This window comes from Asparagus officinalis, unplaced genomic scaffold (genome assembly GCF_001876935.1).
Source record: "Asparagus officinalis unplaced genomic scaffold, Aspof.V1 AsparagusV1_Un642, whole genome shotgun sequence".
In the NCBI taxonomy this organism is placed as follows: domain Eukaryota; kingdom Viridiplantae; phylum Streptophyta; class Magnoliopsida; order Asparagales; family Asparagaceae; genus Asparagus; species Asparagus officinalis.
This window is the reverse complement of record NW_017972903.1, coordinates 47,193-66,558: the sequence shown is the minus strand read 5'-3', so window position 1 is coordinate 66,558 and position 19,366 is coordinate 47,193. Positions and strand designations below refer to the sequence as shown.

Genomic DNA, 19,366 nt, shown 5'->3' with positions numbered 1-19,366 from the left:
TCATTAATTAAAGGAAAAACCTTGAGAGTACAATGATGTATAAAATAAGGGAGATATCCCTCCAGATAATAGGCTCGCCAAGAGATAAATCTTTCTGTGCTATACAATTTCCTTGCCTCCTAATGCTTGAAAATGCAGCTCTGAAATCGAGTGCTCCGCTCTTTAATCTCATCAATTGCAATGCCATATAGCATCACATGATATATGACTATAATCTCTAAAGCATCAATCTCCACCATGATGTCCTGAAATCCAATCTCATCAGACTTCCATTCCCTTTAACACCGCAATCCCTTCCACCCATTAAATAGAAACATTATTCATTAAATAGAAACATTATTGTATGTCCTTTTGACATAAGTAGCTTGTACTAGCTTGTGATGATCGCGAAATACACCTCCCACATCTGCTCTCGCATCCTCGCTTAATGCTCCATCACTATTTATCCTTAATATATCCATAGGATGGGGCTCCCAACTGTCTTGAGAATCACTTGTAAACACGATACTAGTTTTGCTTGCCAACAAGTACTCTCTCACCAAACTATGAGTATTAAAGATAATAACTTCTTCAGCAAACCCACAATCACCAACTTTACAGCGATTACGATTATACCAAATTCCCCACATTAATCCAATCGCAATCTCTATTTCACCTTCATTTAACAGAAGGAAGCATTGTGACTACTAATCCATCATATTATAGCAAGTTAGACAAAAATTATCTATGGACATGCCGACTTTCTCCCATATTTTCCTTGCAAAGGGGAAATGAAAAAAATATATGATTTATGGATTCTATATATGTCCTCCACAATTAAAGCAACCACTTCCCGTGACAATTCCTTTTCTCTCTAATTTCTCTTTTTGGGTAATGTTATTTTGCTGTAAACGTTGTGGGTTATACGTAGTAATTTTGATTTGAGGGTGAAAATTCAACTTAAATTGGACACAGACAATTGCTATGCCTCTTTTAACATCAGTATCTTACTACGTACAACTTCAAGTAGGGCCGTGAGAATTGATCCTCCATCTAATCTAAACAAGTATAGATTGAATCAGTTGAGTTGATGGAGAAAATTTAACCGTTTACTCTCTATCAAAATATGAGGTCATATGCTTAAACTATCACCTTCACCATAATTGAGTTGATGCCGTACTTGATCAATCAAAATGACTCAACTGGTAGCGCTTCAAAGAGCCAAATGCTCGAATCAGACAGCAATTTAACTTACTCATGCATTAACGCCATGGCCTCCACTGGTAGCGCTTCTGAATGCCAAAATTTCTCTGTCAATCTTTCATTGAGCGAACCACCTCATAACAAAGGCGTTCATTTGTTTGTATAAAAAAATGTTCAATAAAAATATATGGTTAGCCAATCGGTACAAATTCTGATTCTATGAACATCAGATGATTAACTTACAGAACAAATGATCATCTTAATCGTCAGATGTCAACATCCTTCTTACGTAATTTATGAAACTATCGAATGGTTACAGACACATGTACAAGTTGCTTGTTCCTTTTTACCGACTTCGTAAGTTCCCTATAGATATCTACAATAGCTCTATTGCAGTCTTCAAATACTGCTTTTCTCAATCTCATATCTTTGTTCAGGGTGTAAAGTTTGCTCTAGACGTCTGAACAAGCAAAGTCTACACATTATGATGTGCTCTTATCCTGTTGGTAGAAATTTAGCAAGCGGAAAGAAGAACACGAGGCAATTCTTTTGTCTCAGCTGCAAGTAAGGGAGTTCACCTTGTCAGCGTGGAGGTCATGAAGAGCTCTCTTGGCGTATACAGTGATGATAATGGTAGCAGAAATGGTAGCAAAAAGGCCAACGGCATCAATGATGATCTGGTGAACTGACATTACGTCTCCTCTGTTGCTAGCATCAGCCAAGCTCCAAATTAGTGTGCCACTGTTGTCAAAAGTAGATCAGCATCATAAAACAAGAAAACGGCCAGTCATGAAATAAATAATCCTAATAAGAAAGGAATCATTATATTGCCATTTCAAATTATCTGAACTAAGTCACCCCATACTTTCAAATGTCATGTGTGAACAACACATGCATACACAACTAAAACATTGTTCCATCAAACTTCTACCAAAATATTTCTAAAATGATTAAAGAGTGAATTTCTGGGTTACTTGTCAATTCACCATTCAATAGGAACTGAGAAAAAAAAAGGCTTGAGCAAGAGGTTCAGAGATTAATCGTTGTTTAAAAAACAACATATATGGTCATCTAACAAGTGAAAACAGCTGGATTCAAGCGCTTCATTCGCCACTGAGACCTGGTTCAGTCATAAAGGGTAGAATAATAGGATTGGTTTATGTTGTAGGCAAGACACCCGTTTACTACTCTACAACATGATATTTGGACATTTTCTATTTCTCTCATCTTGCTCATTTGCATTCTCTACTTCAATCTTCTCGTTAAAGCAACATTTCATATTGTAATTTGTTGCATTAGTTTTTACCGGCTTGAATTTGACTCGATTCTTGATGGACCATTCTCAGATTGCAAAGATCAGTGCCTCCTTGCTCTCGAATAGATCCCCTTTTAAAAGTGAAGTCCTCAAGTTGTTAGAAAATTTGGACTAACATCAACAAATCCAGCTTGAGAAGTATTTATCCAATACTCATTATGAAACTCGTCGAGCAATGGATCTTCGGCTTCCACATAATCATTGTTAACATTAAATTGCTCCATCCAACGAGTGTCATCATCGATTCCAGCTACCACATGCATGCTATCAATTTGCATATCATTTTCTTCAATATGATCTAAATCATTTGCTTCATCTTCTACAATTGCTCCGACTGGAAGGTAACCCGTAACATGACCAAAAATATTATTCATCAAATTTAATACCCTAATCAATATTCATCATATGTAAATAATTGCTAAACCCTAACTCCCAAATCGCATCATTCATCCTATTGCACAAAATAAAAACTAATCCTACCCAATTCTAGCAAAATTAACAGCAAAATTAACAACCAAAATATTTTTCATATCCCTCGTCAAAAATTAATAGCAAAATTAAACAAAATCAGACCTTGATCGGAGCTTGGAGGATGTGGGGTCGACGGGGTCGGCGGGCTCGACGGGATTAGCGGGCTAGGGGATGCATGCGGGGGTAGGCGACTGTAGCGGTTTCGGGGTTTTTTTTTGGGCTTGGGGGGTGGGGGGTGGGGAGCGGTGGGGGGGGGTGGGGAGGGTGGGCCGGTGCGGTCCACGAGAGCCAAATTGGCTTTTGGTGTTGACGGGAGTTAAGCGAACTGCACGGAATACTGGAAGTCCCGTGCAAGTTCGCTAAAACAGGGTCGGTTGCAAACCGACTCGGCTTTGCCTATTTTTTTCTCATGCGGTCGATTTTACCCAATAAATTTGAAAAGTGGTCGGTTTAAAAATTTGTCCCGTGATATTTCGTGTAAATCTCAAGGTGCAAGCTTCAACAATACTGGTTGATCATATAACTAAGTGGTTTTCGGTCTCACTAGGAAAAACGAGATAGGACAAAAAAACTACCCAATCAGACAGAACCTAGCAAGTGAAGAATCACTATATTTATGTTTTTTTGCTAGTCATAGCAAGTATTGACTACATAATATCATTTTTCTGAAGTTGATATAACTTAAGATACTGGCGGATCATGAGTTATGTGGATCTCAGTTCCACAAGTTTCAAGAATTTCTTACTAGACGAATTTAATTCTTAGATTACTATTAAATTTCCATTGAAATTTCATTTCTGCTTCATAATTTGGGTCTTCCAAATATAGTTCTGTTAGAGATATTAGCATTGAGCCTTTAGTTAAAGATGGTGGGGAAAGACTTTCCTACTTTTCTTAAACCACCATACTCATATAAGTTCAATTTTTTATTGAACAAAAACAGTTATATTTGATCAAAGATATCCTTATTTTTTCAGTAGTATTTCAGAAACTGAAAAAAAATTGGTATCAATTAGCACAATGAAGTCAAGTGTTCCTCGATTTCTATTATACTGCATGAGTTACTACATATCCTACCTTCCGTGTAATTTGCACATAATAACCGACTTTGTGATTAACTACCGGACCGTACTCTAAGATAAATCTGGAGTAAGATGTATCAACACACTGTCAGCACTGTGATTAACTATCGGACCGTACTCTAAGATAAATCATAACTGATTATAACATAACTATATAACCGACTTTGTGATTCAACTTCCCTGATATGCATGGTTTTTCAAATGCTTCGTGAAGTTTTGTTATGCTTTGTGAAGTAGGTTAATCATGGAAAGCTACACCAAGGGACATCATAAGGAGGAAATAGATAAGACGTTAGTTCAAAATATATATCAAGTTGAGAATGGAGGCTTGAAAGGAACTTATTTCTAGATGTGAAGTCTAATCAAGTTCAATTGGAAACTTGATATGGTTAATGGTTAAGTTTACTTAAAGGAGAAGAACAAACTTCCATTAAAGGAGTCTGATTCTGATATGAATTCCATAAAATATCAGTGAACATTATAACCACAGTAGATACAACTTATTGAAACCTAGTGTTTAAATTAAATACAAGATTTCTACAATGATTTAGTCCATAGTGATGCACCATGGATACTCTGGTTCTAAGCCATCAGTATGTGGTCATATATGCCCAGTCCAAGTGTCATAAATGTCATTTTTGGTGAAATCAGATAGTCAAATTCAGTTTATGACTCACACTTGGAGGCAAACTGGGTCAATCTGTTAAACAGTATGGCATCAGGATAACAAGGCTAAACCTCCAGCTTTGCAAAAGTCCTAAAGTGATGAAAAGGGAAGTGCACAAATGCTCTTGAGATTTCAGGCTGACTCTTTTAAGTACTGGGTTTTCTGAATGGCTGAATTATTTGTCTTCCATTAACAGAAAAACAAAATGTGGGCTAGAAAATAATTGAAGTACAGAAAGACCGAGTATGAAGTGTTTCTTTATATGATTGTGCCAAGTGCTCACTAATCTATACTGATGAAAATGCAAGAATAAGCCACACACAAACTATCCTATATTTAGAAAAATGATGATACACCACGCATTATTCTGTGAACCTTAATTTTTATGTGTGGTGCGACTGTAGAGAAATAAAGAACCTTGATCCACATAACTTCTGCTTCCGGGAGGTGACAACTAGGAAATTTGTCTTCTAGGAAATTTGTGCCTTTCTAGTACTAACCGCATATTCTTTGAAATATATCAAATTTGTATTTGTAACCATTGAATTTAAATTTGAAGCAAAACAATTTCATTTTAAACATATTGTAAGAAGAATTGAATGGAAAGGAATTAGAATACAAAATGGATGTATCAAAGAAAACAGGATATCTTAAAATCATGAACACGGACCGCAAAGATTTTGTAAAGAGTAACATGGCTGCAAAATATGTGGCCATTTAATGATAGCTTCAAATACATATTTAGACTCAAAACACGGTTACAAATATAATGTGGGTGTTAAAGGTCCATTCCACTGCACGAGAACTCCAAAGTCATGAGTATTGGGCATTAAAATTAAAACTTAATAGTCAAACGTGCCCCTGCGGGGATAGCTGTGTTACAATGTTAAAGGTCTCTTCCGCTTAAAGATCTCTTCCGCTGCACCATAAACATGCCATGCTGAGGGTTGAGGGTTATAATTTTAGATTTTATAATTCAACAATGGAACCAAGATCTTGAAATAAACACTCTCCTCTTTGCATTTTACTTGAAGTTGCATATGGTTTCACTCAAGGCAATAAAAATGTCTTGGTAAAGGATAATTTGAAGGAAGTGAAACATATGAAACTAATGTTAGGATCAATACTGCTACAAGAAACTATGTATTTCATCTTTGTGCCTTTTTAGCTTCCCTTTGTAGGGATTCAGTGCTTTTGACAGAGCAGGGAAGGAAGTAAGGAATACTAAATTAACAAACTTTTACAATCACATTTTCTCTACTTGCAATCCTAAATATAAACTTAGTTAAATAAGTCGAGCAAGTACAAACACTTATAGTGAAAGATTAGAGGTAGCGTCAGTTGAGAATTAGATGAGGCAAAGTTATTTAAAGGTACTTTGAACATTTATAACAGGATTAGAGGTAGCATCAACTGACGAGTTAAAGAGTTATAGTTTAAGGCCGTAAATAAAGCTGATTGGCCAGAAAGTGAGCCACTTGGTGAGTCACTATATTATCACAACTAGACATAGTTATATACAAATGTATTGACATTAAATTCCACGTCTATAATTTAGAAAAATAAAACAATGTCAACAAATTCCAACTATCCTATAAAACTCACTCTGTATATACCTAAGTTAAATAGCCAATTTATCTTGGAATGAACTACACATGTTCCCCTATAGAATCGGCACCATATATAATCATATTGAACAAAAAAAAACAACTCAATCCTAGATAGCAAGAAATACTATATCAAATTATCAATAATGTTTTTAACTATAAATTATAGAAACATGATAACAATACAATACGCAACCAACATCTCCCACATGCATCAGACTGCTTCTACTTGCTAGTGTAGGAAAGTGGAGACCATGATGACACTGAAAATATTAGTTATATTTATAACATCAGGAATATATGCTTAACCAAGTATCACATCTAAATTCTTAGGTTTGTAATCCTAAAATTACTTATTTGTTGGTAACGTGTGAAAACTAGTTTGTCTCCTATCAGATAGCTTATCATCCTAGAGGTTATTAAAACTAAAGCAAATAAGCAAGAGCAGTAGTATAATGGGAGTTAGCGGATTAAGAGTTCTGACCTGTATATCGTAAGGAAAGTCTCATGTATCGTCCCTGCCAGAGAACCACATATGTAAGGACCATACTTCACATTTGTAGCCACAGCAGCATAATTGAAAAGAATGTATGGAAATGGTGAAATTCTGATTAAGGCCACAGCACGAAATTGATGAAACCAACTTCCTTCTCCAGCTAGTCTAATAACGGATGCTTTATCTGGATATTTCTCCAGCCAGTTCTGCATTAAATCATCAGAATCAGAATTTATAAAATAGCTAGATGTGATTGATTAGACCTACATGAAACCAAAGGGCATGAAATCACCTGTATTCTACAACTAAAGAGCGAACCAATGAAAAATGGCAATGACATTCCTATACTTATCCCTGCCATAATCAGCAAAAATCCATACCCATAACCAAATGTAACCCCAGCTAACCACATACTTGGTGCAGAAGGTAACAGCAGCGAAGGAAATATTGCGATTGAAAGAAAAAGTAGCAACGCAAGTATCAGTGGCTTGAAGGTTGTTGTCTCCCAGTCCAAAATTGGTACAACCACCTGCGTAAAAGAAGAAACTGAGTTTAAACCATCACTGAAACTCTGAACTGAAAAATATAATACTCCATCAATTGACACATACAAGGTAAATCATTCATCTAGAAGGTAACTGGAGGGGGTAGTATCACACATAAGAAACCAACTGATGCATGTGCAAAGGCATGAATGGAGAAAGACTCATATACACAAGCTGAAACAAATAATGTAATTGATCTGTGCTTTTACAAGTCAGATACCCTCACTCTACCTAACGTAGTTAAGTTAGCAATGAAAGTAGTCTCATCGAGCCTCAACATGGCGTTCTATTCTTTCCCTTCATTCAATTATATTTTCAAACACTCTTGTAGTATTTAATCATATAAATAAAATTTTAATAAATTTAATATAAAACAAATCATCAGACCTACTTTTAGAACAATTTTTTCTTATGTATTTTCAGTAAATTATTGTAAACAAATATCCTTGTTGCTAATTCTTCTTTATTATACTACTAATCTATATTCTAAATCAATTTACATATTTGCAATATTATTGTCTTCGACACATACAAATGAACTTGTGTGTTTGTGTAAATGCTTATAATGCTCTCATCTAGTGGTGGATTCGCACTAGGGGCAGTGGAAGTAGTTGCCCCATGACCCCATAGAATTTAACTGAGTACTATGCTTATTTTGCAATTTGCCCCCAAAATTTTACAGCTATTGACTTCAATACAGCCTTTTTAATGCAAACATCCAATGTGTCAAGTCTCAAACCCGACATATTGCATAATCTACTATGCTTATTTTGCAATTTGCCCCCAAAATTTTACAGCTATTGACTTCAATACAGCCTTTTTAATGCAAACATCCAATGTGTCAAGTCTCAAACCCGACATATTGCATAATCCTTTACCAAACTCTACTGGCCCATCGATCTCAATTCTCAATTGCATCTCTGCTCTCAACTCCTCTCCTGTGGACCACCACTTCTGTCTAATGCTTGCCTTTCGCTGGATCCCCAAAGTCCAACCTCAACTTCTCAGGAACAAAAGTATTCATCTTTTTTATATTTTTGTGTTTAAATATGGATTAATCACATGATAAAAATATTGGTTCTTTCCATTGTTCACCCAGCTCTACTACCATGACAATGCAAACACTGAAGGGTATGCAATTAGATTTTAATTTTGTTTTTTATCTTCACCTTATTCATGAGTGCCTAAATGCCAAACTATATTCGCTCCTCTTTCATGAAGGAAACAATTGTAAAGAGTTTTACTGAGGTTCTTCTATTGACTATATTTTTTTTTTTGAACATAAATATGCTTATTTGGTTTTCATGTAATTAGTATTTACATTAAAAATATTAATATAGTAGTCATACTGTAGACTTGTAGTCTTGACCCCACTGAGAAAAGTTTCTGGATCTGCCCCTGCTCTCATCCCTTTCCTTCTTTCTCAATGGCTTCCTAATCTTTCGGTGTGGAGAGGTGAAAAGATGAGAGCTCGAGACAATGAAGAGAAAAGGCCAAGGAGTTGCGCACTTATTAGATCACACAATAGAAACATGGTGTTTAAAATCTTCGTCGAGGTCTAAGTTACAAGACACTAGTATGGGTGACGGTACGAGGACACGGGTACGCATAAATGTATATATAATAATAATTTATATATAACATTAATTTACATGAGACCAATATTATTTATCATTTCATGTGCTATGAAATAAACTTTCCATAAAAGTTATGTTCCTTTTACAATATAGATCTGTAAATTAGATAATTGATAGTTTTTAACTTGATATAAAAGACTCTTTATAATCATAGTTTTGAACTGGACACGGGATGAAACAAACCTGACTTGTGTCCAACAAGTTCCAAGAATTGCATTTGAAGTGTGGGATATACATCCAAGAAGTATATAATGAGTGTTTTAAATTAAAACATGTATGATATAATTAAGCATGTATTGGAATAAGCATATGCAAATATAAAAAGAGTGCCACTGAAATTTCAGTGTTAGGTACAATTACAACGTGCACAACTCCAAGTAGAAGTACCCATGCAACATAGGTTGAAGTACATGTCGGAATCCCATAGAAATTGTAAGATATGGATCTTTTTTCCCCTTATACATCTATATTTTGAATTATTCTCAGCATCAAACTACTGGAGAGAGGTAACATTGTATTTTTCTCCAAAAATGAATTTCATTTATGCTTAAGTTTCTAGAGGTTTGACTGTTCAAGAAAAGTTAAGTAAATAATATGGTATCTTATAGTTAGGGTTGTCCAAAACAGCCCGCGGCCCGGGCCCGGCCGGGCCGCGGCCCGGCCCGGAAACTCGGGACAAGTCCGGGCTCCGGGCCGGGCCGGCTCTTTTGTGCCCGGCCCGGATTATTTTTTTTATTTTTTTATTTTTTATTTTTATGTATTATATTATATATGTATATATAAATATATATAATATGTATAACATATGTATATATAATATATTTTTATATATGTATAATATATGTATATATATAATATATGTATATATATATATATATAGTAGTAGTGTATATTAGAGAAACTGTATATATAATATATATACACACTACAACCTTGGTTTCTAGCTATACCGAAACTTTAACAATCTCATAATATAAATAATGTTTGTCTTACAATAATTAAAACTCAAGTAAGCTCACATTCAATGTTTATAGACCTCTCACAACCCTCAATTATATATATATGAAATATTTATAAGCTTCAATGTTGGGTGGTAACTAATTAGAATTAAATAAATATTTAGATATATAAGAACTATAATAAAATTGATATTGAAATACAATATAAAAATGCTAGGAAGTTATGTAAGGAAACATCTCTATAAACACAAATAGAGGATATGAATATTGAAGATGAATCCTCAAACAATTGATTGTAAGCCTCCTCTTTGTAAAGCAAACCCCAAAACTTAAAACAACTAAACCAACTTAAACCCTTTATGTATATTCTTATTTTAAAAACTTACTTTTTTTTTCACTTTAGAAAGGGTTTGAGGGTTGTCATAGGAAGAGAAAACACACAAAAACCCCAAAGAAAGACAAAAAGCGGGCCCAAAAAGGGAATTTTAAATGAAGGGGAAAATATGATTCTTGTACAAAAATGACTTGGCACGCGGTCGACTATGAAGACTCGGCGGTCTATCTGCCGGCACACCAAAACAAAACTAGGCTCCTAGAAAAACATACGTCGACCGTGCAGTCGACACGAAGTTATCTCTCTATCCGCCCACTGTGCGACCACGAGCCATCAATAAACATTACTGAGTCTCTGACTCGAGGGGCGTCGACTCCAAACTGACATATGATCAAAAACATCTTTTGTAAATAGTTTTCTATTTTAAACACTTGTTATATTATTATATATATATCTAATCCAAAAAATGTAATAACTTTGAAAAAATGATTAGGAGATATCAATAATGAACATGCTACAATATTATTTATATCTGAAAAAGACCTCCCAAATAAAAAATATCATCATTTGCCCAAAATAGTCCTAAACATGAAAATGTGAACATATGATTTTGACATTTAGTTACCATGTTTGAAACAATACAAAATGATTTTTTAACTTGAAGAAAATGTAAACTATGTTATGAAGACTATAAATAATGATATATGGTATTTTCACAAATACAAAGAATATGAAACATTTTTATATATGAATAGTAAATATAGATTTTTCATTATCTATGAAATTAAAGCAAACCGAAATACATATAAAAACAAACAGTATGATATAAATATTTATTTATAGCCAAAAACTTTATTGTTATTATATATATTATATAATTGACCCAAAATGTGTATATATATATATACTTTATATACATAGAAACCAATAAAATTTGTGTAATGGTATTGAACTTAAATATTAAACACATAATATTAAAACTCTGCTAAACTATTAACCAAGCTTTGATCTTATCTTTCAATAACTTGACTTGTACACTTTACGGTATGAAGCTTTTGAAATTGTATTTTAACTTGAAAGAATGCTTCACTCCTAACCAGCAACCCATTGGATTATGATCGTTGAGATTCGCTCTGATTCCATGCAATCTCCAACATGTGTTTATCTACAATAAATAGATAAACACAAACACTAGACAAACAACATTAGTATAAATTGTTGTTAAACATCATCAAAATAAAAGAGCGTCCAAACAATTCCTCATAATGTTTTCTTTTCTTCATTTTCTATCTTATTATCCACTTCTGGGAGTCTATTTTACCTGGCCACCGACTTGATCAATTGTTATAAGGCAACATATCTCCACGAACCTCGTCCACGATAACAGCTAACGTCCTCGGCTCCTCCACGGTCATGTCCACGCCCCACCATGATTTTGAATATTTGCATCTGCTCAGGAATTGCTAGAACAGTAGGTGGATCATGATTTTAATAATAATTCATGTTTGTTCAGCCAAAAGGAGGCATGAATCAATTCAGATTTCTTAAATCCTCTCTCATATTGCTGCTGTAGGAGCATATTCGATGTGCATAAAGGTGGAGATATTTTTTAAGCTAATTCGTGCGTGAGTTGATCTTTAATTTTCTCCACCAAATTGTAATTGAAATAATTTTATAATTACAAATATACTACATAATGATTTAAAATGCTTATAGCCTTAAGTGAAGCACGTCATACCGGGTTGGAGCACAACACTTTCAGGTGCGTCCAAATCTCTCCTTTCAAATTAGGTGGGTTCACGAGGTGAGGTAGTTGAGCTTTTCACGATTTGAGATATTTGTGTTGTTTTTAATCCTTCATCCAAATGATGTGTGAAGGAAATAATCATTAGCTATTGGACGGTCTTGATTTGATGTCTATTTCTTCCACAAGTAGTATTTTCAAGATCTTTGCCATAAGATGTATTTCAGCATCTAACATCAGGATAAGTATTTCTTTCCAAAAATATTCAAGTGGCGTAAATTCGTTTGTAAGTTAGTATAAGAAAAATGAATTTAGATTGAAAGGAAATTATACGAGTTACCCAAAATTATCAACACGTGCCCTAACAATGAATTAATGGATTGAAAAATATGTTTCAATGTAGAGTCTCGTACTGATAACATATTTATGAAATAAGAATAGAGAAAAAAATAACGAGAAGTAGAGAGAAATTTATTCATTCGTTCTTCATCTTATCTGGCGAGAGAGTTGAAACACTTCTATTATATACAAACATTAAGATTGATGATACATGAATCATATTAATTATTCATTCATGAACTTAGTCTTTCAAAAACATGCCCATTATGTTGTTTAGAAAAAAATTAATGTACTAGAGAGAATATCAACTTGTTTAACAAACTAATAGACATCACATATTTCATAAGAGAAACTAATAACAGAAACAAATAAATATAGATGTTCTCTAACGACAACAGCTATTGATATATTATTCTTTCGGAAATGTACCGGACGTAGTTGTTATCACCGCATAGGAAAAAGGCACAAGCAACCGTAGCTGTACCCGTTTGTCCGGCCCCCATTTCTGACCGACACACCCCCCGGCCCACCCCCCAAACAATTTTTTTCCCCCTCCCATTCGGTGGCCTTCAAAACTCCCATTTACATCTCCAATCTCAACGAACACAAAATGCGCGCCCTGCGCAACAAATTATCTCAGCAACAACTTATCGATAAAAAAGAAGTGGGGGTAAAAAAAAACGAGATCAATTGTTGTGAGTTTTGATCATTGAGAATGATAATTTGGAACGGGAGTACCGAGGTCCCGTATCGAATACCGAGAGCTTTTGACCGGAATCTAGGTTTCTTGTTGTCTTCAATTTGGGGCGCTTGTGTCGGTGATAACTAGGTTTGTTATTATTCTAGCCTGGTGCCTGTTTTATCCTCTATTGCCGCCGTTTCTCATCAACAGTGTGCGTTCCTTTAACTATGTTTGATTCTTCTGCTTTTGTTGGTGTAGATCCGTTCGCGTCAGATTGGGTGTAATCCTAGCGTCAGGCGTTTGATTATGTGGTTTTAGCGCCTTGATGCTAAGGTCTCGATTTGGAGAAATAGGAATATTTAAGATAGAATTGGTTTGCAATGAAGTTTTTTAAGTGATTGTGATTCTCCTGCTTCCAAGCGTAGGAAGGAGTTGGTAGGGATGGTGATGCTATCTCAATCTTGCGACCTTGAGTTAGAGAGCTCATATCAAGGAAAGAGGCCGAGTTCGCACTGCTTTATGCGCTCTCAGACGCGATCAAGAGGTATTACACCCAAGACCCATTTGCTGGCATCTTCACTGAAGAGATCCCATCCCAGGCCTCCTCCGAGGGGCCTTAGCCATAATAAGGATTAACCTGTCCGTGGAGCGCGAGTGTGTGTGCCAGCGGCTAATCCTACTTAAGCTCAACTAATAGAATGATTCAAACCCTACCTGCACGGCAGTGGTCAGCGCCAGCGTAGAGCGTAGCTACATCCCTTCCATTGCGACAATGAGTCAGACACTTTATGTTGATATTTTTCTTCATAACTTGCCGAAAATTGTATGAAAATCTAGAATATATTTGTCACAACATATTAGCAAATGGTACTATACAAATGAGAACAAACTACACGTTCTTATCTTAAAATTATCCCCATAGCAACTGACGAGAGTCAAAACTTTGTGCAAGTTGGAAGTCTCCCAACAAAGTGATTGAAATGAAGCTCATAAGTCAAGAAAAAGTTTAACAGTGAGGGAAAGTTGTGTTGAATGAGTATTACATATATTAACTTGACTCTCTGAAAATGATTTTAAATAACTTCCATCAATCTGAATAATTGAACCTTAGTATAAAAATATGTTCCATTTAAACTTAATGCTAGATTCTACAGTGCTAAAACTTGAAAAATCATGATAAGAAACTAGAAAACAATGCTTGAATCTTAAACCGAAAAAAAAACACATGCTAAGGTTTTAATCTAAAACATGAATAAGTTGAATTTACTTTTCACAATTCCAATTGTAGGCACTGTACAACAATCTAAAAACTTACATTGTTTTCTTTTCTTAAAAAAAAAAATTTTTTTTTATATGCTTGATCAAGATCAGATCGAGTAAATCTGTGCGTCTTTGTATGCTAGAGAAGTGTACCAAGAAGGATGAGAGTGATAAAAGAAGGAAATGCTATGAACACCTCCTTGCGGGAGGATTGAGTAGTTTATAACACAAATTTATATAAAAGAAGAAATGCATGCACTAGGCTCGTAGAAAAACACAACTTAATCATATGATTTTTCATCTATAAATAAATTCAGGTGGCAGATCAGGAATGACGTGTATCAAGATTCTTCCCCATTGGCCCAACGGGCAACGGCTACTTATGTGATTCTCTCTCTCTCTCAAGTTATAACTTATAAATATATACAATATATTTACATATAATATATGTATATATAATATATAGTTACATAATAATTTAGAAGTATATACTAATACATAATTATATAAAATATAATAATATTAAACTAATTTTTAGCATTTTTTTATCAAAAAAAAAGAAACTTAAAAAAACCTAGTTGGGATGTACTTATCTATTGTGATGCGATGAATTCCAAAATAAATTTATACTTATAATTTGTAAATGATTTATTAATTATTAATAAAGAATTTATTTTTATAATTTTTTATTTGTAATTTATGTCATTTTAAGTGATTAATAAAATTATTGTTTTATTATTATTTGTCTTTTTTTATAATTTAAAATTTCAATAAAATTTAAAAATTTGATTAAAAAAAATTTAAAAGAAAAAAACCCGGGCCAGCCCGGAACCCGGCCCGGTCGGGCCCGGGGTACCCGGGTCCGGGCTCCGGTTTCGCCCGGCCCGGGCCCGGATTTCCGGGCCGGGCCGGGCCGGGCCGGATGGACAGGCTTACTTATAGTTCCTTATTCTCAAAGTTTTTGACATATAAATCCACACTCTCTATCTATAATCTCCCAAGCCACTTGTCTAACATCTCTTGGAATGAGCTTCTCAGGTACATCACATCGATATCTCACAACCCATTACACTTCTGCACTAAGCAACAAAGATGGAGGCACTAGATGTTTCTTTGAGTAATTCTTGCTAATTATAAGCTAATGTTTTTATGTTACTAAAAGAGTGGATAAGCCCCAAGTATGGAGCTCTACTCTTTTCAAAACTCAGATGATGTGGCAACCAGAGGGCCTTGAATTGCTAGGGCTAAAAATGCAAACATTTCTAGAAGGAATGTAGCATTTACATATGAACCGCATTTCCAAAAATATCATTCACAAACATCAACACATTTTGAAAGTCTCATTACCATGTTTTGAAGTTTTAGTACATATTTCCAGGTAATGATCTTTAGCAATTTGGTGCTTTCAGAAGTCCACGTAAGTGTGAAACTCTGAGCATATTTTCCCAAACAGCTCCTAGTCGTACAATAAATTTAATCAGGGCAGAATATAATAGAAATAATGATTGTGCGGTGATTGTAGTGATCAAGGTGCGTTAGAAACAATGGCGATAATGACAATCATAGTGCTAGAGACAAATGCACAGGTAGTGGTGACAATAATGTAACTGATGATGGCAATTTTTTGATGACAAACAATGATGATTTGAAATATTTGAAATATGGGTTAATGATGATGGCCCTGAAAAACGAAATGGCAGTAAGTGCAATAATAATATCGGTGCTAGCAATAGGCGCATGAATATTGGCGATGATGAGGAAGACATGATACTGGAATGGTGATGTTAGAATATGTCAATGAAGAGCATATTGTCAGTGGTGATAGTACAAGACACGTTGATGATCCTTGTCGCAGTGATAGGCATGTTGATGATGCATGCAACAATGATGATCACTTTGGAGAAAAAACAAGAAAGAAAATATCCTACAGGAGAGAAGTAGGGTCTTTCTGAGAAACATTTTTTTAGGGCTTGTTTGGATTGAGGGGAATAAGGGTGAAGGGAAGTTAGGGGAACCATTCACCTTGTTTGGAAACATTTAGGAGGTGAAGTTATTCACCCTAGTTCCCCTTGGTTCACCCCCTAATAGTATAAAATTTGTTACCCCCCAAAATGGGGTGTAACCAAGGGGAAGAGAACTCCCTTCTCTTCCTTTCCATTCTCTCACCTAGTTTCCCTTAACTTCCCTTAACCCCATTGAAATCCAAACACACCCTTAGTAATTAGCAAATGTGATGCTGATGAGAAATAAAAATTTTGAGAACTTTCAATGGAGCTTATGCTTATCACGAAAATTACAAGAAAACCTTAGATTTCGAAGGATTCCCACATATATCAAATGCTACAGGAGGGGCAGACTTTGAAGAGGTAGTAGGCTAAGGCATGGGCCATGCAAAATAAATAAATAAATAAACTAAAAAGAGTCCTCTCGCACTAAAATAGGTAGAAATATCTCATGTTTACTCCAACAGTAAACCCTTATCACAGTTTGATAAATCCACTTCTTCCATTTCATTGATATAGAAATTCTACTAAGGTTATATTAGTTATATTAGTAAATAGTGCAACCATATTGTTTTATCCACCTAAGAAGAAACTAAGCGCAAATTAATGTTAATTTCTCATGTCTCCTCTTGGGTAAAAAAAGAATGATCATACACATGATATCTTATTCTTCTAGGTATATTTGACAGCCATTATGATGAGTGCATATTGGGCAGTGAAGAACAAGTTCTATACAAAGAAGTTTTCTCCTATGGAACCTTTAAACATCTATTCTCCAAGGCTTAGGTCTTTGATCAACACCGTCCATCCTGATCTCCCACCTGTAATCTTATTTTATAGATGAAAAATCATATGATTAAGTTGTGTTTTTCTACGAGCCTAGTGCCTGCATTTATTTTATTATATAAAATTTGTGTTATAACTACTCATGCAAGGAAGGTGTTCAATATGCATTTCCTTTTTTATCCATCTATATTTTATGGTAAACTTTTAGCATACAACAGACCACAGAAATTTACTCCACTCATCTTGATCAACATTATAAAAAAAAATTAGAAAGAAAACAATGTAAGTTTTTTAGATATGTTGTACAGTAGCCTACAATTGGGACATTGTGAAAAACGTAAATTCAAACCTTCATTCATGTTTTAAGCACTTAAAAACCCTTAGCATTGTGTTTTTTCGGTTTTAAAGATTCAAAGCATTGTTTTCTAGCTTTCTTATCATGATTTTCAGTTTTTAGCAACTGTAGAATGTAGATTAAGTTAAATGGAACATATTTTTATCTAAGGTATCCCATTATTCAGATTGAATGGAAAGATTTATTTTAAAATCATTTTCAGAGAGTCAAGTCTATATCTGTAATACATTAACATTCTACTGTTCAACCTTTTTCTTGACTTTATGAGCCTCAAATTTACATCACCTTTGTTGGGAAAGAGCTTCCAACTTGACAACAAAGTTTTGACTCTCGGTCAGTGACTATGGGATGCCATTTAAAGCTAAGAAGCGTGTAGTTTGTTCTCATTTGTATACGTATTCCATTTGCTAATATGTTGTGACAAATATATTCTAGGATTTTCATACAATCTTTCGCAATTATGAAGAAAAATATCAACATAAGTTGTCTTGACTCATTGTACCCACTGGGGGCTGTCAGTAAGTTAGGTGGGTGAAATGCCCAGTAGCAGGTCAGGGTTTGAATCCATTCCTATTTAGTTGGAGCTTAAGTAGGAATTAAGGTGGAACATGGCTCCCGAAGGTTATCCTTAGTTATGGTCTAAGGCCCCTCGAGAGGAGCCTGGGATGGGGTCACCTCTCAGGTGAAGATGCCCCAAAATGGGTCTTGGGTGGTAATACCTCTTGATGCGTCCTGAGAGCGCTAGCGCTCGAACTCAGGCCTCTTTCTTGATATGAGCTCCTCTAACCTCCAGGTCCGAAGATTGAGATAGCATCAACCATCCTACAATAACTTCTAGCTTGAACAGGAGAAAATAATCAATTAAAAAACTTCATTGCAAAACCCCAAATTCTATCTTAAATCATTCCTATTTCCTCCCAAATCGCAGACCTTTAGCATCAAGGCAGCTAAACACCACATAATCCAAACCCTGACGCTAGGATTACACCCAAATCTTGACCCGAACGGATCTAAACAAAAGCAGAAAGAATCAAAACAATAGGTTAAAGGAAAAAAGCACCTGTTGAATGAGAAACGGGCCGGCATAGAGGATAAAAACAGCAGCCAGCGCTAGAATCAAGATGCAAAGCAAAACCCTAGTTATCCACCGACACAAGCAGCCCCACAATTTCGAAGAGCAACAAGAAAACCTAGACTTTCCCGGCTCAAAGCTCTCGGTATTCGATACGGGAACCCTCGCGTACTCCCCGTTCCAATTATCCATCTCAAATGATCAAAACTCCACAACAGATTGCATCTCGTTTTTTACCCCCCTCTCTTTTTTATCGATCAGGTGTTCGCTGAGATCCAATCTTGTTGCGCAGGGCGCGCATTTCTGTGTTCGTTGGAGATTGGAGATGGGTAATTGGGAGTTTTGAAGGGCCAACGAAAATGGGGAGGGGGGAAAAAAATTGGTTTGGGGGGTGGCCGGGGGTGTGTCGGTCAGAAATGTGGGGCCCGGACAAACGTGGTACAGCTCGGTTGCTTGTGCTTTTTCCTATGCGGTGACCTAACAACTCGTCGGTACATTTCCGAGAACAGAAATAATATATCATACCTGTTGTCGTTAGGCTCTATATTTATTTAGTTTCTGTTATTTAGTTTCTCTTATGAAATAATGTGGATGTCTATTTAGTTTTCTAAAAAGTTGATATTCTCCTAGTACATTAATTTTTTTTCTTATAACAACATAATGCATGTTCTTGAAAGACTAAGTTCATGAATGAATAATTAATATGATTCATGTATCATCATCTTAGTTTGTATATAAATAGAGGTGTTCCTACCTCACTTGGAGATAGCAATGAAGAACGAATGAAATAAAATTTCTCTCTACTTCTCGTCTATTTTTTCTTCTCTACT

General features: G+C 35.2%; 1 protein-coding gene across 1 annotated transcript; it reads right to left on the bottom strand.

Annotated features, from left to right (window-relative positions):
* Positions 1–1,320: 1,320 nt before the first annotated feature.
* LOC109828024 (uncharacterized membrane protein At4g09580-like) lies at positions 1,321–18,916 on the bottom strand. The gene is made up of 4 exons (XM_020395058.1): positions 18,525–18,916; positions 7,113–7,349; positions 6,809–7,026; positions 1,321–1,923 (listed from the first exon to the last, which is right to left on the bottom strand). The coding sequence occupies exons 1-4, from the start codon at positions 18,726–18,728 to the stop codon at positions 1,737–1,739; spliced, it is 846 nt and encodes a 281-aa protein (XP_020250647.1). The 5' UTR covers positions 18,729–18,916; the 3' UTR covers positions 1,321–1,736.
* Between the last annotated feature and the right edge of the window lie 450 nt (positions 18,917–19,366).

What these genes read in the sequence shown, in the direction of transcription:
- LOC109828024 (XM_020395058.1), bottom strand. Translation starts at nt 18,728, where the DNA reads ATGGATAATTGGAACGGGGAGTACGCGAGGGTTCCCGTATCGAATACC. An exon ending in TCTTTAGTTGTAGAATACAG is followed by an intron (nt 7,027 to 7,112) that starts GTGATTTCATGC and finishes GATTTAATGCAG; the next exon opens with AACTGGCTGGAGAAATATCC. An exon ending in ACTTTCCTTACGATATACAG is followed by an intron (nt 1,924 to 6,808) that starts GTCAGAACTCTT and finishes TTTTGACAACAG; the next exon opens with TGGCACACTAATTTGGAGCT.